Source organism: Pseudonaja textilis, chromosome 1 (assembly GCF_049901715.1).
Source record: "Pseudonaja textilis isolate UNSWEBS1 chromosome 1, rPseTex1.2, whole genome shotgun sequence".
In the NCBI taxonomy this organism is placed as follows: domain Eukaryota; kingdom Metazoa; phylum Chordata; class Lepidosauria; order Squamata; family Elapidae; genus Pseudonaja; species Pseudonaja textilis.
In genome coordinates this window covers 171,134,888-171,160,980 of record NC_141990.1, presented here as the reverse complement: position 1 = coordinate 171,160,980, position 26,093 = coordinate 171,134,888, and the positions used below count along the sequence as shown (strand labels likewise).

Sequence of the window (26,093 nt, the reverse complement as noted above, 5' to 3'; positions counted from 1 at the left end):
TGTGCCTCTCAGAGGTGATAGGTTCAGGCCATCTGGGTTTCCTCCCTCCATTGAATCATGTGTGGGTTATACAAATTCAATATAAGATTAAATATATTCAGGTTACATCAAGAAAGGATTTCTTTATCAGTCTCCCCCCCCCCCCCATTTCTTCTTCCACTGAAGAAATGACAGATACATGGATCTGACATCCTGCCCTCCTTAAAAAACAGATAGGTCTACCTGGAAAAAGGTTTTATTAGGCATCGGGTGCATCCCGAATCCAGCAACGCTGCAACTTCTTCCCCCTTCCCTCGGCTGGGAATAAACAGTCTCAGGGGTATGGTGATTGGTTCAATTGGATTGCTTGCCAGTGAGTCTTCCAGATCACTTTCAGACTGGCTCAGGTCCCCTCAGAGCATTTGGGATTCTTCCTCAAAGTTGCGGGGGTGGGGGGGGAATCAGAATCCCACAGCTACTTGGCCCCTCAGGCCAGTCTCCTTTCCTCGAGGGCTGGAGGTTCCAGGTTTCCCCCCTGATGGGTGGTCTAGCTTTCTGGCAGGGGTTTTCGAATGGCATTCTGCTGCACGGTATCCCTTCTTTCCACACTTAAAGCAATCAGATGTTCTTGGAGACATGGTGGATTGGGTTTGAAGACTTCCCATTTCCCCTGGGGTGGGGATCTTTTCCAAAACTTGCCAGTGTTGTACTGGTTTCGAGTCATGTCTATGTCCGCCTCCTCTGCCATCATGTACCATTCATGCAGGAGGTTTGGGGCTCCATGGGCCAGGCAGGCAGCGTATAGGTCATCATTTAGATCATCTTTGAACCAACAGACTAGGATATCCTCTGTTCAGTCTAGCTGGCCGGCCAGGTCACGAAATTCCTCAGTGTATTCCGCTAACGGGCGACGGCCTTGTTTTACGACTCTAATGCGGTTGCGGGCTTTTCTATCGGTGAGGGGGTCCTCGAAGCGGTGGCGTAAGGCCATCATGAAGCGATCGAGGTTCCTTAATTCTGGGGCATTGACATTGTGGAGCGTCACCATCCATCTGGCTGCTGCCCCTTCAAGGGCAAGGGTGATGACTCGTACTCGGGACCCCTGGGTTGGGAAATTCCGCCCTTATTCTTTCATGTAGGTGAGCACTTGCACCAGGAAAAATCCCAGTTTCTGGGGGTCTCCATCAAATTTTACCCCCAAGGGCGGGATCTTCCTCTGCAGTTGTATGCCTCTGGGTTGGCCAGGGTTAATCCCCTGATCTGGGGTGTTTAAGGGTCGGGTACCTGGTATGGCTGCTGGTTCTTCAGCTTGTCCCTCTGCCCGATCAATCTCCACTGGATCCGGGGTGGCGGCTTGGGTTCTCTCATTTTCTGGTTCCTTCACTCTCCTGCGTTGTCATCCTGGTGCATCCCTTACCTGGAGGTTCTCCAGGGCTTCCTTCATGAGGCAATATTTATGTACCATTTCATTCGGTCATTGGCCGGTGGCTCCTCGCCCCATTCTTCCTGAGTCGATAGGGCCTCCAGCTCCAATTTCCACCTGGATTTACGATTATCCCGGGTGAGGGTTACTCCTCTGGTTCTTCTGTCCCAGCTGTCTCTTTTTCCTACACCTATAGACCACTGGGGCTTGGTGGAGTTTTCGCAGGCAGCCTCCCTGTCTTCGATGGGGTGCACCGAGTCAGTATCTGGCTAGGTAAGTGTTGACGTTTCTCCCCAGCATTCGGCTTCCCCTTGGTCCTTTCTGTACTCAGACATTTTCCTTTCTTGCAGGGTCCCCTCAGTAGAGGGAAGGGTTTTGTTTTTTTCTTTAATTTCGTCTCTGGGCTGACCTCTATTGCAGACGCTGCTTTATGTCAGGCTACAGAATTTTTTCCCATTCAATTAACAAGAATGAACTTCTGAAATCCAAATGTATCAAAAGGAATCCTTTATTGAGATGAGACAATTCATGTAGGAGTTCAAAGCAGCGTCTAAAGTATCTCAGGCATACAGGGATAGATAAGGGAGTTTAGAACCCCTCCCCTTATCTTGATGTATATTTAGTGAAACAAAAGCCAGTATGTTAATTCCCCCCCATCCCTTTTGTAAGGAATTATCTTTTTCACAGTTTCCCAGGGCATACCTAATTCCCCCCCGCCCCCCGCCCCCTTTCAGAATGAACTTTTCCAGAGGTTCCCAGGACACATCTCACTGTGGAATTTTTATGGTCTTCTCATCTCCTGGCTGTGCCTCTCAGAGGTGATAGGTTCAGGCCATCTGGGTTTCCACCCTCCATTGTATCATGTGTAGATTATACAAATTCGATATAAGGTTAAATATATTCAGGTTAAATCAAGAAAGGATTTCTTTATCAGTCTCCCCCCCGCTTTTCTTCTTCCACCAAAGAAATGACAGATACACGGATCTGACACCTATTTCTTTTTCTAATCAATTTGATGAAGGGTTTCTGAAACTCAAAAGCTTGCAATATTTTCAGTAGAGCCTTCAGCACATAAGTGCCTGCAAAACTAGTGCATGCGTCCGTCTTTGGTTTCCCTATGACTTCATCTTAGCTTCAGCATAAGCCCAAACAGACCTTCTCAACTTACATTCCTTTTGTTCCAGATTTCACTTCATTCTTTGCCCATGGTCTGCTCATTTAAAAAATAATTTCATTACCAAGAGTCAGACTTTTTATCTTAACTTTCCCCACAAGTCCTGTAAAATTGGAACAGGTTAATCATTTCCCAGGCCAGCTAGAGCAATTTTAATCTTCTGGCATTTCAAAGCTGGTATGAAATTTAGATTTTCCTTCGTGCTAGCCCTTTGGAGGTTTTTGTACACAAACTCTGGAAACCCACAAGAATGACTGAAATACATCACTTCAATCTACCTGCATAATGTGAAGGGGGAAAAAACCTTCAAGAGATGCTTCACAACAGAAAGACTTTTTAAAGAATGTCTTAGAAAAGGTAATTATTGCTGATATTTCAAACCATTTTAAGGCTAATTTCTCAGTGTGCAGACAGATATGCTTCTGGTCTGTACTATTTCGGATTTTAACCTACAAAAATACCTTGGTAAGGAAGCATCAACGTGCATTTCATCATCAAGAATAATAAAGTAGATTAGCTGCTCAATTATGCTTATGCAATGTAATCTCATTAGCTGCCAGATGTCTTCTCTATCTCTTGCATAGCACTACAATTTTTATTGTAATTCAAATTTGAATGATTATTTGGGAAAAAGAAGCCAATTTGTTTCACAGGCTGAGAAAATATCTATCATAAACACACACCTATCATATAGACAGAAAAATGGATCATTTATTTAATCCCTATGTTACATAATTCTGATATTCTTATCATTAGCAGATGACATTGCAGGAACTTACCAGACTCAAAAGTCTCCTCATCTTTTAAGATCATCCAGGCAGCATAAATAGCAAATGAATTTTATTTTAGTGCTACCTTTGTAAAACATAATCACAACCCAACACACCAGAAACAATTTCCCATCGTGACAACAATAGGAAGGTACAGTGAGATCCTCTTATAATCTTTTGTGAAATCAAATTACACATCCTTGGGGAAAATCCATGATTGGTTTTGGTATTTATTTAAAAACATTTGTGCTATGGAATAAGTTCCAAAGTGGATGATGGGAGAGGCATCTGATACAAGGAGAGACGTAATTCACTTCCTCCACATTTCTTATTTCAGATTTTTATTGCAACATGAAAAATAGGATTGTATTTACAAACGTGGCTTTATTATTAGCTCAAGAGCATACTTTGTGCAACAAAAGTATCACAACATCACAATACTATATTTTAAATGTTTTTATTTATATCTTATTGTAGCCTTTCCATTATAAAATCCTAACGCCAAGCAATAAAATAGTTCAAAATTACAAAAGTAAAAACCATAAATCATGATCAAAAAAACCAGAAGAAAAGCTGCAAGACATGGCCTCATGAATTAGGTCAAAATATGACAAATAGTGAGCTCTCTAAATTCAGCATCAAATGTGTCTAAAAAAGGAATTGCATAACTAGGCTACACAAATACAGATTTCTACACTGATGATTCTCTCTAGCTGAACCAACAGTTGATAGGACTGGACTTATGGCTCTGATTATAGCTCTCTCAACATACACATACTTTTAACATTTTTTCATTGTTACTAGAAGTCATTTTGTTCAATGTTTCTTACGAATGGGTTACACATATTGGGATTTTGAGCAATTTAAACTGCAGTAATGAAATACATAATTTCCATGCATCCAAACTAGAAGTGATTACCTGTTTCTACACACTTCTCATCAATCTGCATGTCATCTTCTAGTATGTTGTAGACAAGGAAAAGGAAATATATGTCAGCCTCTCATAATTTCCAGAGAACTCATAGCTAGAAACATTAACTTATCTACCCCATGACTTTTAAAATCATATTTTATCTACTGTTTCATAGAGTACCATGATGTACAACATTCTATGATGATTTTCTTTTTATTAAAGCAAAGATTACTTTATACTGTAGTCAGCTGGAATATAAGTGGAAGAACTCTTTCATAGAAAAGATCAACAACAGAATGAAGATTATTGGAATGCCCATTTGAAAACTCCAACACTGAAAGGAGCAAAACATATTAACTACTCTGCCCTCCTTGCATTTTTTGCACTTTCACCAAGATGTTGAAAGAAGAACCAGAACAGTTTACTGATTACGAGTTTGGATGTGATTATAGTAACCTCATAATTAAAGAAGATTGATACCTCCTTGCAGTGCTGCAATGGAGTCTGTGGTGCCGCAATAGAGTCTTCCCTGAGGTGATTATAAAACCTCTTTCAATCTCTACAATTATAAGCCACTCTCAGTTTCACCTTTTCTAAAAAAGGGATTTATCTTGCCCTCTATTCACGATCTCTTTCAGTGGAAGCGTCAGAGCAGATGGGTGGACAGAATGGTGCAGGTGGAAGACAGCAAGAGGGAATCTTGTTATCAAAGAAGACTTGCTTAATGCAATCTTATGGGTGAATAAATAAGCTACTCAGGAAAAAACCATAAGGATGGCTTGGCCTGCTTGGTTGTTTCATTTCACAGACAATATTGTCCAAGAGTGCTTTTTTGTGGGAAAAAGGTAGTCCTGGTTTAACAACCACAATTGGGACCAGCAACTCCACTGTTAAGCAACAGAATTGTTCAGTGAGATATCCTGTGACCATACAATCTCACCTCCACTATGGTTAAGTGATTTATTCACAGTTATATGATGTTTTACATGACTGTACCATGCAATTTTACCATTGGCTTCTTCATTGAATCTGCTTGATGAGGTGTGCAAACGGTGACCTCAAACCACAGGATGCTATGATTAGTCATAGGTGCATGAACCAGTTATAAAGTTAGTTTTTCAGCACTGGCATAACTTTGAATAGTTACTAAACAGAGTAGTCATTAAGCAACGACTACCTGCATATGGAGGACAGATCCATTTGCTCTTGAAAAAGCTAGTGAAGATAATGCATTCATGCATTTTTTGTACTTAGTATTTCTAAAACTGCTTGATGAAGCATTTAATTTAATGGTGGATATGTGTTTGCGAACTGTTATGAAATTATGTCATGTGTCTGTAAACTTATTATTGAAATCAACCTTTTGGGTTTGAATTTGCATTCTGCTCAGTTTCAGAGACGTTAAGACACTATAGAACAGGTAATGTACAGAGAGCAAGGTTACTTATTTTGTGCATATATTAATAAAATAAACATTCAGTAGTTCATACGCAGACACACAGACACATAGATCCCATACATTAAAATGGATTATAGACAGGGAGAAGATGATTAGCATATAGCACACAGGGGTTTAGCAGAAAATAGATTGGGATCAACTGGTAAACCCAGGACACTGCAGGAAGAAAGCTGTGTTAGTGTAGGTTACAAAAAAATCAGAAGAGTGGCAGCATCTTTTCTGACTAACACATTTTATTAAAAGGCATAAGCATCACCTTCTAAGTTAATGTACTCTAAGTCTCTATTCAAAGTCAAAGTGGAATCTGTTAGTCTGAAATCTCTCCATACCGGCTGTCAAAAGTTTTTTAAGAATATAGTTTTAAAAAATATCTGTCATAGAAGTCATGGAAATGATGCAAAAAGAACAATTCTTTTCTTTCTTAATTGTGCTTCATTCTTTTGAAATCATATGGTTGCCACTGTATGTTTACCATTTAGACAGCAAAGAATATATAGAATATTCCTCCAAGTAGTATACAGGTAGCCCTCGACTTATAACAGTTCATTTAGTGACTGTTCAAAGTTACAACAGCACTAAAAACTTATGACATTTTTCACACTTATGACCCTTGCAGCATCCCTGTGGTCAGTTAATCAAAATTCAATGATTGGCAACCATCATGTTTTTATGATGGTTGCTATGTCCTGGGGTCATGCTTTTGTCCTTTTGTTGACTTGCAAGCTCAGTGAGAAAGCCAGATTCACTTAAGGACTGTCTTGCTAATATGGCAAGAAAGGTCCTAAAATTTGGCAAAACTCACATAACAACTGTCTTGCTTAGCAACAGAAATTTTGGGCTTAATTGTGGACATAAGTTGAAAACTACCTGTACCTAAACAGAGACCATTCAATTATGAGATAAATTCTTTCCCAACGTTCTTATGGGATTCTGAGTAGTATATCTCAGAGAGAGATTAACAATCTTAGATAGGACTAGTTTGGAGACCTTGGCTAATGTGATACACACACACACACACACACACACACACACACATGGAATCCAATTAGCATTACTGACCTTCTTCCGCAATATTCACTATCATGGGAAATTCGTTTAAAAAAAAGAATATATACATATAATCAGGGACATGAATGAACAATTCTAAGTAAATGAAACAGAGATTATTCTGATAACCTTTACACCTTTGTACACTAAAGCATAGTAAAGGATTTCCCAACAGTTCTCCCTTGTGTTACTAAATTGTTTTAAGTAATCCTGTTTCTAGATTGACAGGATTGCTAGTAGGTTTGAAATTCAAACTACAAGAATTTTTGTTCCAAAATCTATGCAGTCTAATTTGCATTCTATAGAAATAACTGAGTAAAAACATAATATTAATTAGAGAAATAGTTTCATGCACACCTCATCATCAGGAATGTGTTATACTCACAGATGGTTGATTTGAGGCAAGAAAGGGGATGGAAGGGATGAGTCCACCAGAATTCTCGCTGTTTCCTAGACAGAGGAAGGGAACATTTTCTAAAATTACAGAATTAGAAAAAGATTTCAACAGAATTTGGAATTCCTATGGTCTTATGATGAATTTCATGACTGGAGAGGAATTCAAAACCAAATTTCCATTACATGTATATTCTTAACTAGGGCACAAACCTTAGAAGAGAAATTCTTTCCTGGAGAAAAAAAGACGGTCTCTTCTAAAATTTGACTGGTTATACGTCTCCCTTTTTACATCACCATCACCACCACCACCACCACCACATCCCCATTTTCCATACCTCTTCATAAGATGATTGGAAGGGATGAGTCCAGCACAAACTTTGAGGTTGGAGACTTTCCTTGCCTGCCACCACAGAATGTCCTTTTGGTCTACAATCTGAAGAATCTCTCCTTTTTTAAATGGCAGTCCTGCATCAGCACATGGAATGAGTGGGTCCTGACGAGGGCAGTAATCCCACATTGCACGCACATAGAGCTGGAAGGACATTGAAAATTGATTTTTAATCACAGAAGTTACACTCCAAAGACAAGGAAATGCATTTGTAAAAGTTTAATAATTGCAAACAATAAAAAGTCAGCTTTAAAAAGCGAAGATACAACTGCAGTCAAAACATGGCAATAGGTAATGGCAATTCATAAACAGTAATAAGAGCATAAAATGATATTAAAGAACAGTGGGCTAGGTAAGCAAGAAGCTGCACAGCAAAAAGAAATTATAAATCTGCAGGGGAAAACAATTATTTCTGAGGAGAGTTTTGGCTAGCTAGGCAGTGATAGAAGACTATTTTTTTCTCTTCTTATTCCTGTCTGATACTGTGCTGGTTAGACAGCATAGTTACTTTGGGAATGGGAGCTGTCCCCTTAAGGAAATGCCTCATGGGATATGTAGTTAATGCCTCATGGGAGATGTAGTTCATGTCATGATCTATAATCCTAATTGGTCACTGAATTGACCTCTGGTTGGGCTGGGGGAGTTTTGGTCATTCTTACCTGGACCCAGCATTGTGCTGGAGTCTTCCCTTGCTGTATCGTTAAGGGGTGAAGATAACTATCTTTTCACACTATGAAGATGACAATGCAAAGATTGGACATTAGATGAATCTCAGCATAACTGTGAGTTATACATTGAGGATGCCTGATATAATCCAATAAAGTAACTTTGTATAGAAGCCTTTGTAGTGTTGAACTGCCTGTCTCTATATTCAGCCAGAAAATTAGGGACTTGATAGATATAGCTCAACAATTTAGTGGAGTGGTCCAAATTGATCCTAGCACTAGCACTGATGATGTTACCTAGTTGGGTAATGGAACATCTGCAAGAAAAAAAAACAGCCAAGCTCAGAGAGCACCAAGGACCCCTCACTTCAACCCTGAGCTACAAATATTTTCCTTTATTAGAATCTTATTGATCCTTACTTGTCAATTATTACTAGCTATTGTGAAATAGGGGCCCTAACATCTTGCTTGTATCATCTTACTGATCACTATGGAAATAAAGTGGATCTTTGATTTGATCCAACTGATATAAGAGAATGATTAAAGTCAAAAAACTCTTTCCTTATGAAGAAACTTAATGCTAACTAAACACTAACTCTGAGGGATTCTTGTATTAGCCTTTTGAAGCAAAGGAAATGTATCCATGCATTGCATCTTACTGTTGTTTGATTGCTGATGATTCGATCAGAACCTGGAATCAGCTTGAACATGATGGTACTTTGTGATAGAGCCTGCAAGAATTCAGAAAAACAGTATCTAAGGCACTTTGCCTACTTTTGTTGCAAACTTAATTTGATCATCAATACATTTATAATTCTATGAGTAGATATCTTTTGACAGGAAAGATAAAATTCACAATGATATTGTTTTTGGTATACAGATAGTTCTTGATATTACCACAATTGAGCCTAAAATTTCTGTTGCTAAATAAAACAGTTGTTAAGTGAGCTTAGATTTTATGATCTTTCTTGCCACATTTGTTGAGAGAATCACTGCAATTGTTAAGTTAGTAACATGGTTGTTAAGTGAATCTGGCTTCTCCATTGACTTTGCTTGTCAGAAGGTCACACAAGGTGATCACCTGTCCCTAGGACACTGCAACAGTCATAAATATGGATCAGTTGCCAAATGTTTTAATTATGATCGTGGGACCATGGGAATGTTGCAGTGGTTGTAAGTGTGGAAAACGTAAATAAGTCACTTGAAAAGTGCCATTGTAACCTAAAGCAGTAATTAAATGAACAGTTGTAAGTCAAGGGCTACCTGTATAGTATATGAATATGCCGGCCCATCTGTAAATTTTAGCTATCAAATTGTGCAAAAGTAAGGAAAAGAATTGTGCAAAAGTAAAAAACAAAGCAGCAGCTGTTAGTCGCAACTGGGGAAGGAATTAGATTGCACAGCCCCTACTTCTGATTGCTTTGGAACTGCCACAAGGGTTTTCTTTTTCCCTAAGTTAACATGCAAGCAACAGACAGAAGCAGAAGATGGGGAAAGTGATCGTGATGGGAACAATATTCACACACACATTGAAACTAAAACAAAGCATTTCCTACAAAAATAGAAATATGAATATTTGCCTCCTGGCTCTTTGGTACAGTTGAAACAAACATCTGCAGGAAGGAAAATAGGACTGACAAACTTGTGGGCACTACATTGCACGTAGTGAGAGGGTCTATGAAAAATGGTAGAAAATGCTCAGCCCCTCTTTATAAGCTTTTTCCTTCAGGCCATTCATATCATAACTTTGGAGGATGACTTTATGTTCCAAGCATGCACTTTTACATTGATCACATGTAAAATATCATTAAGTGGCATTTAAAGAGTAGAAGGCTGATTGTGATTACCAGAATGTGTATGACTTGCTCTGGTTCCAGGCCCTCCACTGGGATTCCATTCACTTCTACAAGTTTGTCTCCAGCATATAACAACCCTACCAAAAAAATGTAATTAATCAGAGAACTGGAGAAGAAAACTAGTCTGGTTTTCTAAAGAACACCTAGAGTTTATTCCCCCTCCCAAATTTAAAGCAATTCATTATAGCCAGTTGTGCATCTGATTATCCTAATCTCATTTCAGCTAAAGTTATCTTAAGGAGGAAGAGCAGATTTTAGCTCAATAGCTTCCCCTCTGCATTTTGGCCTCATAGGTGCAGCTGACAGGAGACCATGTGATATTTTGGGTTTCTCCTGAATGTGATGAGCATAACAAACTGATTGTTACAGTTGGCCTAATCAATGCATCTGCCTGTCTGTGGAACAAGATCTCCAATAGAAGTGCTTCCAAGCCTTTTATACTATCTCCCAACCCCTGCCTCCTAAAAGCAAATATGGGATAAGCAGAAGGAAGTTGATCATAATAAAACAATTTAGAATACCTTCACTAAGATTTACTAAGAAACATGTTCAGAACCATTCAAGAACCTGTACAGAACTTTCCAAAGCATGTATTGAAAATTATTCCCTGCCCTTCCCCAGTGATTTCTTAACTTTTAGATGCATTAAATTCACCTTACCACTTTTATCTGCCAGACCTCCATGGATTACTCTTGCTACTGTAATATCACCTGTCAGCTCATGGCGTTTAATTGTGGCACCCTGAAAAAGAGGAAGAAAAGGAAGAGTTGCTTCCTACTGAACAAATGAATAAAAAGGGAAGAAGGTGCACACTTGGTGAGTAGTGGTTTGCAGGAAGTCTACAACCTGCTAGAGATATTAAAATTATACCTTCCACTTCATGTATCTCCCTGCATTCATGCCCAATAAAGTTAAACTTGACTCTGGGAACTTAGTAGACCATCAATATCAATTTCAGTACATGTAGTTCTTGACTTAAAACTGTAACTGAGCCCAGAATTTTTGTGATAACTTCTTGTACATTATCCTTGTAGATTGTAAGTTGAAGCACCCACATGACTAGATCTGATTTTACACCCTTTTTTGTGACAATTGTTAAGCAATCACCATGGTTATGTAAATGTGATAGCCCTTAAGCAAACTCCGTGTTTGTTGAATGAATCCACAGATTCTATGTGTATTTTTGCCAGAAACCATCCAAAAGGTCAGAAGCTGGGAAAAAAATGTTATAAATTATGGTTGCATAACCATGGAACATTCAAACTGGCCATAAAGGTGAGCCAGTGGCCAAGTGCCTGAAATGCAGTCATGTGGCTACCCAATTGTATGCAGCTGTTGGAACTCTAGAACTGGATCATCAGTAGCTTTTGAAGGGTCTGTTGTAATTTTGAACAGTCAGTAAGAGACAGGTCATTAAGCAAAGCAAAGACATAGCAAATGATATAATCTGACTAATTAGTTTATTATGCAAGTCTGCTTAGGTGTGTTTGGATGTATGGCCTTAGTCTCAGATAACAAAATGCTAGCCCTAATTATCTTTTCCTCAAAAAAAGAATTACACTAAACATCAAACAGGGCAAACTGCTTTTTAAATGTTTTCTTCTTGTGAATTCAATAATGCATCCTGTTTGTGTCCTATAGTTTTTCATATTTTAAAACAAACTTAAATGAGTAAAATAAAAATTCTAAGATGAGAGGAATGCCCTGTGAGCTCTGTGGAGTGGTAAACTTGCCCTACTCTATCTAAGATAGCCAGTTGACCTGAAGGAGTAGGAAGATATGATACAAAGGGAAACACAGATAACAAATTGAATGAATATAATTAAAATTAAAGTGAAATTGAACATTACAAGAGGTTGATTGTTTTTCACCAGACAGACAATCCTCATGGCCTCTTCATTTTCAGGGAGGTTTTCTGTCAGAGGTGGAAGCATAGGTTCAAAATCCTTCTGGGCCACAGTATCATGAGCTAATAACAATGCCTATAAGAAAGATTAAACACAGATACGGGGTAAATAAATGCTAGGTCATTTTTAATGAGGATGCTTGGGTGTAAGTTACAAGATAAATTCAGCCTAACAATTAGTTTTGATTTTTATTTCTGTGTGTATGTCCATTTAACCCTCAAAAAATTAGATTTTTTTTTTTGGTCTAGCATACAATCATCACAAACTATTAGACCACTTGAATTGGAATATGAAGCCAGATCTCCCAGCTTTATTGTATTATTTCCTTTTTCAAATGTCAATATGATGGATTTGTGTTAGAAAAAAATATCCCTTGTACTAAAAGATTTTGGTAGCCTCAAAAGAGACCCTCACATTTTATAACAGGGAATGATAGATCTTCATAGCCACTTCTAAATCAACTTCTGCAACATACACAGCTTGAAAAAGCTTTTTTTTAAATACTAGAAAGCATAGAACTGTATAATTTTAAAGGGCAGATGGAAAAAATATGGATTCTCCTTTCTGAAATCTTCTTACATAGAAAAATGTAGATTGGCAAGAAGAAGGAAAGCTGAACTTTTTTCTTTCAAAAGCTTTGTGGATGATCTTTGTATCTTTGAATATGCAGGATACACTTAAATGCAGGTGAAGGATAATATATACTATTTAAAATTCTGGATGTTTTCCCTACTTGTACCTGAAATTATTCTAATCTATGATTTAACTTTATTTTTAGTTGAAAAGGGAGACAGAATTTGTAAGTTAAAATAAAGACACACAAGTGTTGGGGGAGAACAGAGATTTTTTTGTCAAAACCAGACGAAGCTGCTGAGCAATAACCTAGCACTGATATGCTATTCTAAAGCAATAGTACAAGAGTTCTGGCAGCTACTGTAACTTCCAGATACAAAACCTACAGCTACACAAATTAGGGACATAAGATTTTGCTTCTCTTTCTTGCATGCTTTCTATATAAAAGAGAGAAAACTTGTTTCTTTTCTGAGGGAAGGGCAGATTTCACCTGTTGATTGTTTTGAAAAATGGCTTTTGGATTTTATCAGTCTCTCGATGTATGGCTCTGCTTCTTTTGGTTGATGGATGGGGCTAGTGTTTCCATAGAAGACTAGAGCAGAGTGTGTTGCAATTCAGCTCCTCAGGACCATGGGAAAAGTCAGTAATAATCCAGGGTTCCTTTTGCAAAGGAAGGACAAATATGCCTTCCTGCAACTGTTTCTTCCCTGACCAATAAAACTAGCCAGTTTGGATTCTACTTTGCTAAAATGTTTTTCAGGAATGGAGAGAAACATGGTGCCCAGCATCCCTAATGTATCTCAAAGTGATAAAATTATTGGTCTGTGCTAATACTTAAGAGTTCAACAATGCATCTTAATAATAAAGGATCTTCTATTGGAGATCTTTCTCTTCCTTGCTGAAGAATTTCAGGGGCCAATACACACCTTGAAGTGAGGACCTTGTAGAAGTTGTCTTAGTTCTTTAATTTCTGGAGATTGTTGACCTCTATGCAGCAACTCCACTACCTATGAACAAGAGAAGCACACTTCATTTTGATAATATATAACTTAACCTATTGTTTAAATAGCACATTGATGTTTATAAAATACAATTATGTAAAACATAAAGGACAATTTGGTGCAGTGGTTAAGGCATCAGGTAGAAACCAGAAGACCATGAGTTCTAGTTCCGCCTTAGGCACAAAACCAGCTGGGAGACCTCAGGTTAGTAAACTTTTTTTAGTCCTAAAAAGTAGGAAAGGGAAATCCGTTTCTAAAAAAGAATTTTGCCAAGAAAACTTCAAGGAGTAGTCCAAAGCAATTTTATTTCAGTGGAACTTGTAATATTGAAAGCAAAAACTAGGGAAATTGCATTTAACCTCAACTCCAGCAATCTTACCTCATGCATCAATTCTTGTGCCTGGGATATGAATGAAACTGGCCTTCTCTTTATATACTGATGAAGGCATTCATATACCTAGAAACAGATGAAGTTAAAGATGTTGCTGCCACTATGCAATGTCACAATATTGCAAACTTGGTACATAATGCAAAAGCCTGGCTCTCTCTTCATACAAAGCAATGTGAGTGGTCCAGGAATCAAGCCCAATTTTCTTCAGTACAAATTCTACAAGATTTATATGTGTAAGGATATATGAGATTGACCTTTTGGAGAAAGAAACACAGACTAGATAATGGTCAGATAAGAAAAGTTTAGTCTGCAGAAGTAATGGGATATAGCAAAGGTCTAAGAAGGAAACTTTCCTAATTTAAGAGCTTCCATGGCGCAAGTGGTTAGAATGCAATATTGCAGGCTACTTTTGCTACCTGTAATTTGGCAGATAACATCTCATTAGGCTCAAAGTTGACCTATCCCTCCATCCTTCCAAGGTCAGTAAAATGAGGACCCTGACTGTTGGGGGCAATATGCTGACTCTGTAAACCACCTGGAGAGGGCTGCGCTGTGAAGCGGTATATAAGTCTAAGTGCTACTTCTAATTGCTATTATTGGACTTTTAAAGTTGCGGGGGAGGGAAAAATGTACTTTCAGAGTTGCAATTTTCTGTTAATGTAACCTTATAATAAAGTCAGAGTTAATAATTCTGGATGTTCCTCTTATCTGGACTACCTCATAAAGTTGACAATGTGCTTCTTTGACATATACTGGCATTGAGCACTGAAGTGACTTCAATGAATTCTGTTCTCTGTCCTAAACTGTTGCCATAGTATGCTTCATGCATCACTTGTAAAGCAAAGTAGAAAGTTTTTAAAAATTATGATAGGAACAATGCACTAAGAAACATTTATGGTACCAAACCTTATAAATGCAAAAGGTTGGAAAGGAAGTGAAAATCTGAGAATTAGGTGGTCTTATTTTAATACTGTTCCGTGTAAAACTATGGAAACACATGGATTTAAGAAATGCAAAAAAAAAATCGTTCCTGCCTGGTTTATTACTAAACTATCCATACGTATTTTAGTTCTAAAATTTGAGTTAGGGAAAAATTAAAATGGGTTTATAGTATGGAATTGTAACAATTATTAGTTTCCGAAGAATAGAATAAGCCTTCTATCATTTGTCTCAGCCCATTCAATAATTAAATAAAGTTAAAATTTCTTAAATGCAAAGAAGCCTGTTTTTGTGCATAACCAAGGGAAGGCACAAAATTTGCAGTTGCTGCTTATTGGAAGATATTTTACCTTTAGGAGAGCCTGCAGCCATGGAGATCTGAGCAGTTCATATAATACACCATCAATATCCTTCTTGTCAAAAAAGCTCATTTTGTGCTGGATCAAAGACAGAATGTGTCATAAACCTAGCCCCACTGTTGCATTCCTCCAAATACAGGTATTTATACAAATATCTTTTATTTTTTAGACAAAAGATAAATTAAAAATTATAGCATGACAGAAAATTCCTCATTCCCATAAAATTTATTTATAATAATTTATTATCTCATTTATTATTATTTGTTTGTATAATTTATGATTTGATTCGAAGATATATGTATCCTATATGCGTATGTGAAGCCTGCCATTTTTTCAGGTCAAAACCAGAATTGGGAGACTACAATATCTTGTAAATCCCTTTCCCCCGCCTTAGTTTTATATTTCTTTACAAGCCTAGCCACAATTAAAACAGACATAACGGTGTGATAAGCAGCTGGCTTCCCAGCTATGTAAATTGCCACTTTATTCTACTATCCTACATGGTGCAGGTGGCAGTTGTGCTCCAGTTGCACCCATTGCTGAATTGGAAGGCTCTGCTCTCAGGCATTCCAACTTGGTCACCTCCTGAATGGACTGCTGTAATGTGGTCTTTATGGGGCTGCCCCTGAAGAGTATTCAAAGGTTTCAACTGGTGCTAAATGCTGCAGTGAATACAGTTATGCATGCCCATAGAGTAACACAGCTCTAATTTGTAACCTGCATTGGCTGCCAGTTTGCTTCTGGGTCCAATCTGAGGTGCAGATTTTGTCCTTTATAGTACTACATAGCCTGGGACCAGGTGATTTGTGGAACTGCCTCTTCCCAATTACCTCTACCCATCCCAACAAATCTGGCAGGAGTGAAGTAGGTTATGGGTCATGATTCTTAAGGGTTCCATCTGATTCCATCACTTTTTGCTGTGACTCCTGCCCTCTGGTCTATCATCCCCACTCCCTGAGGAGAGATTAATCCCATCCCTACCAGCCTTCTGAAAAGCCTTAAAACATGGTTTTTCCAGCAGACCTGGCATTCTTTAGAGACAGGGAGGTTGCAAAATGCCTTTTAAACACTCTTCTGTGGTCTTGTTACATGCATGGTTTTTTATGTGTTTTATTCTTTTGTTTTTACTATATACCACCCAGAGTCACATTCTTGAAAAAGATAGCTATATGAATTTGATAGCTGTCCAGCTACATACATCTGAATAGGGGAAAAAATAGCTGCTGTTATAATGATTTCTCTCTTTGTTTTTAAAAAGAGGCATTTATGTTAAAAAAATCAAATAAATGAGTGGAATGTACCTTTTTCCTTGCTGTGCAAGGCTGCAACTCTGTGCATCTCATTCATTCTTGGAAATTCTGCTGGTTTCTCTGGATGGATCATCTGCTATATAATTATTAGAAGCCTAATTAGAAAGAAAAGATCGCACAGTTAGAAGTATCCATGAGGGATCCCCAAAAGTCAAAATGACTACCATGACTTTGTGATCCAAAGTCTTTTTACACATACCTAAGCATATACAAAAAGGCAAGGAGGTTTGACCACACAGCTGTCATCTTGCCTTTTTTGGCTTCTCTGTTGACTTCCCTGGCTGAACAATTTAGTTGCATACACAAGGGGAACTAAGCATATCAGCAGTATTTCCTAGAGCTCAAAATCAGAGCAGCCTTTTGGTCTGCTTAGCTCAAAGATAAAAGTAGATGTATTTTTTTCTTGGCAAGATGAAGGCTCTTTTCTATAATACTGTATGTATGATATAAAAGGGAAAATATTTTAGATTATTAGATAGCCTTTAGTTCTCTTCTGATTATAATTAGTAAACATTTAATTTAATGTTCTCAAACTGTAATTTGAAGAGAACTAAAGAAAAGAACCTAAAATAATTCTTAATCTTTTATATTTAAGTATTTAATAATTTAATTTAATATTTTAACTGAAGTTCAGTATATAGCTATGCATATGCAACTTTTCATAGAGATCTCTTTATATTTAATAACCTGATTAAAAATGGTTGTTATGCCTTTCTACGTTAGACAATTTTGCATTTAATAAGAGTTCTTAAAAATCTTAAAGTGAGTTCACCTGAAATCTGATTTCTCTTGTGTTATACTTGTATTAACCTTAATCTTGCATGCCTTTGCCATAAGAAGAAAGCTTTCTCTTTTTAATTATGCCAGAAAGTGGCAGATGTATCAATCAAATGGACAATTGTGTCAATTTACAATAGTGAAGTTTCATATATTATGCTATAGAAGCATAATTTTCAAAGCAAAATTACCACAAAATTACAAATCAAAAATTATGACAGGTAATATCAAAAGAAAGCTTTGCATTTTCAAAAGGAAAAAAGCTGATGTTTTCATGACTTAAACACAATCTCTGCCTTCTGGAATTTTCTGCAAGCATAGAAACCAACAGCTGAGCAATTACATTAAAAAAGAAAATAGGATTTCCTGTTTTAGTCACATAAAGCTTACATTTTCTAGATATTTAGAAAAAAAATTCTGCACCTCAACATTTCTGAATCAGATGTGTATATATGAGTCCATGTTTGTGTATTATTTGAAAATAAAGAGCAGCAAACAAAAGGCTACATCAATATTACTTCAAAAGGTATGACGCAATGTTTTATTGCACATAGAAAATCTCAGCCACATATTTTTTCTATTTTCTTTTCTTTTTCTTTAAATTCCAGATATTTCTTTTGAATATCTCTGTGCTATATATGTAAAATCTCCCTATTTAAATATTAAATATGGAAGGTTGTAAAAAACATTTGAGATTCAGTTTGTAAATCCTACAAATCAAAACTCATACAGAACAAAATAAAAAACTCTGATGGGATTCTTCATTCATCAAATAATAGTACCAAAACTAATTTTTGTGTGTGTGTAGGAATTATAGTCTCTGGAGAAAAGTTTAGCTGATTTCTTGGTGCTCAGTTTGCTAAAATGGGTTTGTTTCTAGATAGAATCTGCTAGCAATTAAATAAGCCTCTGGTCTAAAATCCTTTCATCCAACAAAACAAAAAACTGTTGCTGCATAAATTAATTGTGATGTAAACAAGATACCATTCTAATTAATCAGCCAACAGTAGGAAAGATATTCAACTGTGCTAGAAAACCCCAGAAAATAGTACCCAATCAGCAAAAATAATGCCAACCTGGAATAAAATACGCTGTCCCATGTCTTCAGTTTTTTCAATTCAAGGTAGCAGCCCTTTTCCCTGGACTGTTCTGTTGATGGAAAACTTTAAGAGTAGAGCAGGATATATATTAATCTTCTTACAAGAAAGGAAGTATGATCATTTTTACTGTCCCTTTTTGAAACTTTTAGAACATTCTTCCTTTTTTTCCTTGTTGAATTGGATGCTACCACAGAAAAGGTAGCTGAGAAAAATAGAGTGGAGGAAATGCACTAAGAGTGCCTGATTAAGACTAGCTGTTCAGTATCTAAGAGCTAATACCATAAGATGACAAATCACTACCGAAAGAAGATCAGTGAAGGGGACCATCTGACAGAGACAGACTAGCAATTTGAATGCTTGAAGCTGAAAGGAAGCGCAAGGATTTAAGTATACAGGTGAAACTCGAAAAATTAGAATATCATGCAAAAGTTCATTTATTTCAGTAATGCAACTTAAAAGGTGAACCTAATATATGAGATAGACTCATTACATGCAAAGCAAGGTAGTTCAAGCCGTGATTTATCATAATTGAGATGATTATGGCTTACAGCTCATGAAAACCCCAAATCCACAATCTCAGAAAATTAGAATATTGTGAAAAGGTTCTAGGCTCAAAGTGTCCCACTCTAATCAGCTAATGAAGCTATAATACCTGCAAAGGGTTCCTGAGCCTTTAAGTGGTCTGTCAATCAGGTTCAGTAGGAATCACAATCATGGGAAAGACTGCTGACCTGACAGTTGTGCAGAAAACCATCACTGACACCCTCCATAAGGAGGGAAAGCCTCAAAAGGTAATTGCAAAAGAAGTTGGATGTTCCCAAAGTGCTCTATCAAAGCACATTAATAGAAAGTTATGTGGAAAGGAAAAGTGTGGAAGAAAAAAGTGCACAAGCAGCAGGGATGACCGCAGCCTGGAGAGGATTGTCAGGAAAAGGCCATTCAAAAGTGTTGGGGACTTTCACAAGGAGTGGACTGAGGCTGGAGTCAGTGCATCAAGAGCCACCACACACAGACGGATTCTGGATATGGGCTTCAAATGTCATATTCCTCTTGTCAAGCTGCTCCTGAACAACAAGCAACTTCAGAATCGTCTTACCTGGGCTAAAGAAAAACAGAACTGGTCTGTTGCTCAGTGGTCCAAAGTCCTCTTTTCTGATGAGAGCAACTTTTGCATCTCATTTGGAAACCAAGGACCCAGAGTCTGGAGGAAGAATGGAGAGGCACACACTGCAAGATGCTTGAAGTCCAGTGTGAAGTTTCTACGGTCTGTGTTGATTTGGGGAGCCATGTCATCTGCTGGTATTGGTCCACTGTGCTTCATTAAGTTCAGGGTCAATGCAGCCATCTACCAGGAGATTTTGGAGCACTTCATGCTTCCTTCTGCAGACGAGCTTTATGGGGATGCTGACTTCATTTTCCAGGACTTGGCACCTGCCCACACTGCCAAAAACACCAAAACCTGGTTCAATGACTGTGGGATTACTGTGCTTGATTGGCCAGCAAACTTGCCTGACCTGAACCCCATAGAGAATCTATGGGGCATTGCCAAGAGAAAGATGAGAGACATGAGACCGAACAATGCAGAAGAGCTGAAGGCCACTATTGAAGCATCCTGGACTTCCATAACACCTCAGCAGTGCCACAGGCTGATAGCTTCCATGCCACGCCGCATTGAGGAAGTAATTGCTGCAAAAGGGACCCAAACCAAGTACTGAGTACATATGCATGCTGATACTTTTCAGAGGTCCAATATTGTTCTATGTACAATCCTTGTTTTATTGATTGCATGTAATATTCTAATTTTCTGAGATTGTGGATTTGGGGTTTCCATGAGCTGTAAGCCATAATCATCTCAATTATGACAAATCACGGCTTGAACTATCTTGCTTTGCATGTAATGAGTCTATCTGATATATTAGTTTCCCCTTTTAAGTTGCATTACTGAAATAAATGAACTTTTGCACGATATTCTAATTTTTCGAGTTTCACTTGTAGAAATTATGTAACTCAGATTATTAGCACTCAGCTCCTTGCTTCCTTAAAGAATACAAGGAGAGGAGTTTTTCAAGTAAAAAGATATTTTTCTCAACAAGTGAGAAAGGCATAGATTTTTAGATGTATCAGTTAGATACAGTCTAACTGTACAGTACAAACTTCAGTAGGAAAGGTGTCACTTCTGATATTAGACAAACTCCCATCAGTCCCTAGAAACATGAAGTCTGGAGGATTTCTATTTGCACTTTAAGATTATATCAGCAAAATTGGCTGGTAATGGAATTCAGTTTAAAAGTATTATGTACCGTACAATGTAGTCAACTATGTATACAGTGTACATGTTGTTCAATCTAAACAAGCCTCTCAGATTACCCATCCCTGTTCTATATACAAACACTTAACATTCAAACATTTCCCTGCTCACTAAATTTTCATGTATTCACGCTGAAAATCTGCATTGGAGAGACGGATTCGTATGTATGTAACAGCTAACATAACACATAGTATTATTTTATACAACTAAAGGATTCTGCAGTTCCCAAAATAGATTTTCTGACAGAATTCACATATTTACAGCTTTTAATAAAATTCACTGGATTAAAGCCCCAAAACTCAATACTTCCCCCCCGACCCCGCATACCTAGTCCCATTTTAGACATGAAAAGCAAGCCGGGTGACTTTGGGCCAGTCCAGGGATGGGATTCAACTGGTGTTACTACCGATTTGGTGATGTTTTGCATGCGCATGCACGCTTCTTGCGCACACACACCAGACGCACGCTGTGCGCATGTGCAAAGCATTAAGCTGTGCCGCCCAGACAGCTGAAAAGCGCTGTGCGCAGGTGCGCAGCATTTGAAAAGCCACTTTTTTCCTGCTTTTCCAATTTCAGCTGTGCCGCGTAAAGCAGCTGAGGTTGAAAAAGCAGGAAATAAAGGACAGGTAAGAGCCCGGGCAGGTGGGTGGGCCAACAGCAGCAAACACAGAACCAGTTCAGTGTCTGCTGCTCTTCAGAGCTACCGGTTCTATAGAGCCAGGCAGAACTGGTAGCATCCCACCCCTGGGCCAGTCCCTCTTCATCCAACTCACTTTATGGCAGGTCTCCAAACTTAGCTGGCTGGAGAATTCTGGGAGTTGAAGTCCACAAATCTTAAAGTTGCCAAGTTTGGGGACCCTTGCTTTATGGGGTTGTTGTTGCGGGGAAAATAAGGAGGGAGGAGTATTAGGTATATTCACAAACTTGAGATTTAGAAGAATAAAGGTGACATATAAATAAATAGATTTTTAAAAAATACTGAAGTACAAATATTAGCACTTAGGCCAGAACTCTTGACAATGTGCTTGCTCATAATCAAAACATGTTACAAATAATAGCTAGGTTAATTGCATATGATTCTTTTTTGCAGCTTTCTAAATTTTTGTGAGTCCATGCCCTTAAATGGCTCAAAAATTTAATGGTCAGTGGCTACATATATTGATTCTTAAAGTTCATAGTATATCTGGTAGTGCGATAATGTAACAGGCAGCTGGTAGACACTTTTTGAGGCTTTAGGAGATCCTATGATGGGGATGAACCAACATGGGTTGTGTTCCTTTGTGGGTATCCCACAAAGAGCCTCAAAACGGAAAACAATAGTTTAGGATCAATTTTATTTACTTTAGTGATTGGATAATGCAGAAAACTCACATTGAAATTATTATAAAAGAATTCCAAAAAGCAATTTATATATTATAAAAGAATGACAGAATTAGTATTTTTATTATGAAAATTGCTTCATTTATAATTACAGTTTGATGAAAATGTATTTTTAATAAAAGAAGTTAACACACAAGCATGATTCTGATGTCCAGAGGTTATTTGTATTGAATATTATTAACTGAATTTAACCAGGGAAGTATTTCTGATATAGTAAAGAACAGCACCTGTTTTATCCAGAATGAGAGCTACCCATAAAAGGCAAAGAAAAAGTAACAAGAACAATGACATAGAGTTGCTGGTAACAAGATATCCTTCTGTCAAATGACATTGCAGATATAGCAGTTCAACATCAGATAATGATAATATTTCAATCCTGGGAGCACATCTTTAATAAGATTGCCGTTTTATCATTCTGTAACATGGTCCACCATTGTCAAGTAAACCATTCCAACTATAGCATATAAAGTTTGTTCATCAAGGCTTAGAAGAAATAAGAGTTCTGTAAACATTTTTAATTTTAAACTCACTGCTGACGTTTACAATGATCAATGTTCCTTGATGTTAAATACTAAATTCCCTTTAACACCTCCCACATACTTAACATTTTGGAATTAATAAATCCAACAGATCTTGATTTTTTGCAAGCACTTGTACTTCTATTTATAACTTTAGAGAGGATTCCCCCCACCCCCCCATGACACACAAACCTAGGCAGCTTCATTTAAAAATAATACAGTAGTTCCCTAGTGCATTTCAGTCATTCAAAATCACAACATCACAAATTTCCAACTTCTTCTGTGTCAAAGGCATCACGTGGAGGATGATCTTTTTCTTTCTTGAGATCCATGTGATTCTAACATTTTAAAATAATTGCTTTCTGAAGCTTATCTTTTTCTTTGATCTCACATCTTTGCTTTTTTTCTGACCTTAAAGCTTTAGAAATTACATCCAGATTAAAGTCGCTGTTTTCATTTTAAGTATTTCAGGGAGGACGAGTAAAAATTCAGATGAATCTTCCACATAAGGCAAATGTGTTAGGTAAGCTTTTCATGCTGAATCTGGTAATAGCATGCCTAAAAATAAATTTTTGAAAAATAATAAGCAAATACATATGATTCATTAAACATACTTAATTTGTCAATAGTAAGAGGATATAAAATTACTATTAAAATGAATACAGAGTAGCAGTCACGCATGCCAATAAGAAACGACTCAGAGGAGTCCAACAATTAAAATGGGGGGGGGGGGGCTCTACTTTTTATTTACCCTCTAAAGACCATGCGAAATATTTAGAAAAGGTCCTTTAGCAGAATACATTTGTTCAAACAAACAAACAAACAAACAAGCTTCCTAAAATGCAAATATTCAAGCCTTTTGCTGTCCAGGACTTAAAAAATAGTATGTGGAACCTACCATAGTTGATAAAACAGTAGCATTATAAATTGTCCTAATTAATAACTTAACTTCTAATTAATATATTCTATTTTGGACTGACTGACATTTTGCAGTAGTCTTCAAAGACAACCTCATATCCAATACACTGCAGTAATCTAATTATCACCAAAGCAGCATGTGTATATTTGCGTATATGTATGTGTGTGTTTATCTGCAGAACTATTCCTGTACACTGGATTTCAGGTGAAATACCAACCAAACTGGTAAAAAGGTATCAGTAAGATCACTGATGACTTCCAGTAACAATAATGAGTTCAGGAGCACCATTCAATTATGAGCCTGCTCTTTAGCAAACTAACCCTCTCCAAAAGAGATTGTACACATCATAGATGACCTTCCCATGAACCAGCAGATGCCTAATCTGAACTAAATTCTTTCTTGGCCTTTATCTAATTCATTATAATGCTCAAATACTTATTCAGGATATGTACTTCCTTCAAATGAGCTAAATGAAAAAGAGGAGGGAAGAGGAGTGAGAGCAGCTCAGCCCTCACCTTTGAAGTGGTTTCAGGCAGATAGATGTTAATAAAAGAGGATAAAATAATATTCCCCCCCAAAGAAATCCACTGATAAAGGGTCTGCATAAGGCATAATCTACAATTTAGCCAGTGCACTGTGAGACTGCCAAATGCTTGCATTTTCTGCTGTCTTCTAGGCAAAGCTTATTGCCATGGCCATTTCTTAAATAAAAATAAAAATAAAGCCATATCGAAGTAGATTTAGAGAGTAAACTTTATCCAGATGCATACAAGAGTTTGTCAGGAAATACTTTCAGATCCATCTTTATCAGGAAGTAAATATTACTAGCTCTAGTAACATTTCTTAATCAAGGTAATTGTTCAGGTTACATTCAGTTAGGATTAACCTAATTACTGCTGTTTCAAAGGGGCCTCTCTTTAAAATAACAATAATAATGATTATAATCAGCTATTCTTTCCTTGTTAGTAGCAATGAGCCAAGAGAGGCAAGGAATAATTGGACATGTAAAAAATATTATTTTCTCTATATTTGATCCAGGTCAGATTAGGTGAATTTAGTACCAATTAAATCAAGTCTACAATTCTTATAGTACCAAAAGAAAATGACACAGAAGCCATTACAAGATGACTCTGAATAATCAACAAAACTAAGACATGCCTTTAGAGTAGTGAACATAATGCCTTGCTCCCCGTGTTGAAGATAGGGATCCATGAGGTCCTCAATCAAGTGCACTTCAGACCCCAAATTTCTTATCCTGCCACAAAAAGGAAAAATAATCACATTAATCGACATTTATCAATCAGCAGATGCATTACTATGAATGTGCCCCCCCTCAAAAAAAATGAATTATAAATAAGTATGATCAATAAAAGTATGTTATGCTAGAATTCCAACAGCACCAGAGTTAATTAATAAAACACAATTGGGTCCCATGACTTGCCTCAGTTAGTGATGGAATAATTATAGCTATAATTAAAAGATTTAGTTCAGAATTTTACCTACCGGGCTCGTAGCACTACATACAGAAAAACAGGAAACAAATCATCCATGGACCAAAGGAAATCTTCATGAAGAGACTCAAGAACGCTCTGCGAGATCTCCTCAAATGTCTGCTGGATCACCTTCAACTTGTCAGTAGGTGTAAATGTTGTGCTGTTGGGAAGATTATTTTTTGATATTGAGCAAAAAAATGAGAATTTTGTTCAATCTTTCAATATTAAATTGAACCTCTCCTCTGATTATTTCATGTCCCTCAGACATGAGGGACTACAATATCAAATGAAACTCAAGAACAGATCCAAAGTTCTAGACATAGAAGTCTTCATTTGTACTGGGTGAGTTTCCTTCTTCTTGAAAGAAATTTTAGGACTTAAACATTCTTATTTTGGAATAAATAGCAAAAGACTGGTTAGAATACTGGGTTTTGGAAAGTTATAAATGGACTAAGTGGCTGGATGGATTTGAAGTAAAAATCAGTCTAAGGTTTTTTAAAAATTTATAAAAAGACAATGTATCTTTTTTATTTTAAAACTAAATGTCAGAAATCTTTTTATGGGAAAATGTTAGAAAAAGAAACATGACAGGGAACATTGAAAGTTGGACACTACAGGAAATAAGGATGAATCGGATTATTACAAAGTATGGGATAAGTTTTATTGTTGGTTAGAAAAAAGGAAGGATCAGGAAAATAAGAAATGATTATATGTATATATTATGTATATAGAATGTAAGTATGTACTATTTTTATATGACTTAGCGATATAAGACAACTATGTGGGTTAGGATGATTGCATCATGTCCATTGTTTTTAATGTTCTTTTTTTTCCTTTTTGTGTTTGTTCAATAAAAAAAAGAAAAAAAGAAAGTTGGACACTACAGGGAAGCAGAAATAACTATAGTAATACAAAAGAGTGCAAATGATCACTGTCTGCAAGGAGTCCTTCCATTCCCCACCATCCAGTCAGAACTGAAGAAGTTTCTTGGATGAGAAGCAAAATGTCTTCAAAGAAAAACAAGGAAGTCCAGTTGCCTCTTGTAAAA

General features: G+C 37.2%; 2 protein-coding genes across 9 annotated transcripts in view; both read right to left on the bottom strand.

Moving 5' to 3' along the window:
• The window catches only part of MPP4 (MAGUK p55 scaffold protein 4), a 33,905-nt gene extending 15,112 nt beyond the window's left edge, over window positions 1–18,793 (bottom strand). For 2 of the 7 annotated variants that reach the window (XM_087919688.1, XM_087919692.1), the window contains exons 1-14: window positions 18,404–18,769; window positions 16,542–16,645; window positions 15,232–15,318; window positions 13,931–14,008; window positions 13,477–13,557; window positions 11,921–12,052; window positions 10,730–10,811; window positions 10,062–10,147; window positions 8,874–8,945; window positions 7,497–7,693; window positions 7,151–7,215; window positions 6,778–6,795; window positions 4,266–4,304; window positions 3,356–3,376 (exon numbers count right to left, since the gene is read on the bottom strand). In XM_087919688.1, coding sequence (XP_087775814.1) covers window positions 3,356–3,376; window positions 4,266–4,304; window positions 6,778–6,795; window positions 7,151–7,215; window positions 7,497–7,693; window positions 8,874–8,945; window positions 10,062–10,147; window positions 10,730–10,811; window positions 11,921–12,052; window positions 13,477–13,557; window positions 13,931–14,008; window positions 15,232–15,318; window positions 16,542–16,583 — 1,000 coding nt within the window. In that variant the 5' untranslated portion in view covers window positions 16,584–16,645; window positions 18,404–18,769. Of the gene's footprint in view, window positions 1–3,355; window positions 3,377–4,265; window positions 4,305–6,777; window positions 6,796–7,150; window positions 7,216–7,496; window positions 7,694–8,873; window positions 8,946–10,061; window positions 10,148–10,729; window positions 10,812–11,920; window positions 12,053–13,476; window positions 13,558–13,930; window positions 14,009–15,231; window positions 15,348–16,541; window positions 16,646–18,403 lie in introns of those variants that run through there. The other 5 variants (XR_015740697.1, XM_087919693.1, XM_087919689.1 and 2 more) reach the window with 5 other exon arrangements.
• Window positions 18,794–22,173: 3,380 nt separating this feature from the next.
• The window catches only part of ALS2 (alsin Rho guanine nucleotide exchange factor ALS2), a 76,460-nt gene continuing 72,540 nt past the window's right edge, over window positions 22,174–26,093 (bottom strand). For both annotated transcript variants that reach the window (XM_026696758.2, XM_087919679.1), the window contains exons 32-34: window positions 25,056–25,205; window positions 24,711–24,807; window positions 22,174–23,191 (exon numbers count right to left, since the gene is read on the bottom strand). In XM_026696758.2, coding sequence (XP_026552543.1) covers window positions 23,153–23,191; window positions 24,711–24,807; window positions 25,056–25,205 — 286 coding nt within the window. In that variant the 3' untranslated portion in view covers window positions 22,174–23,152. The remainder of the gene's footprint in view (window positions 23,192–24,710; window positions 24,808–25,055; window positions 25,206–26,093) is intronic.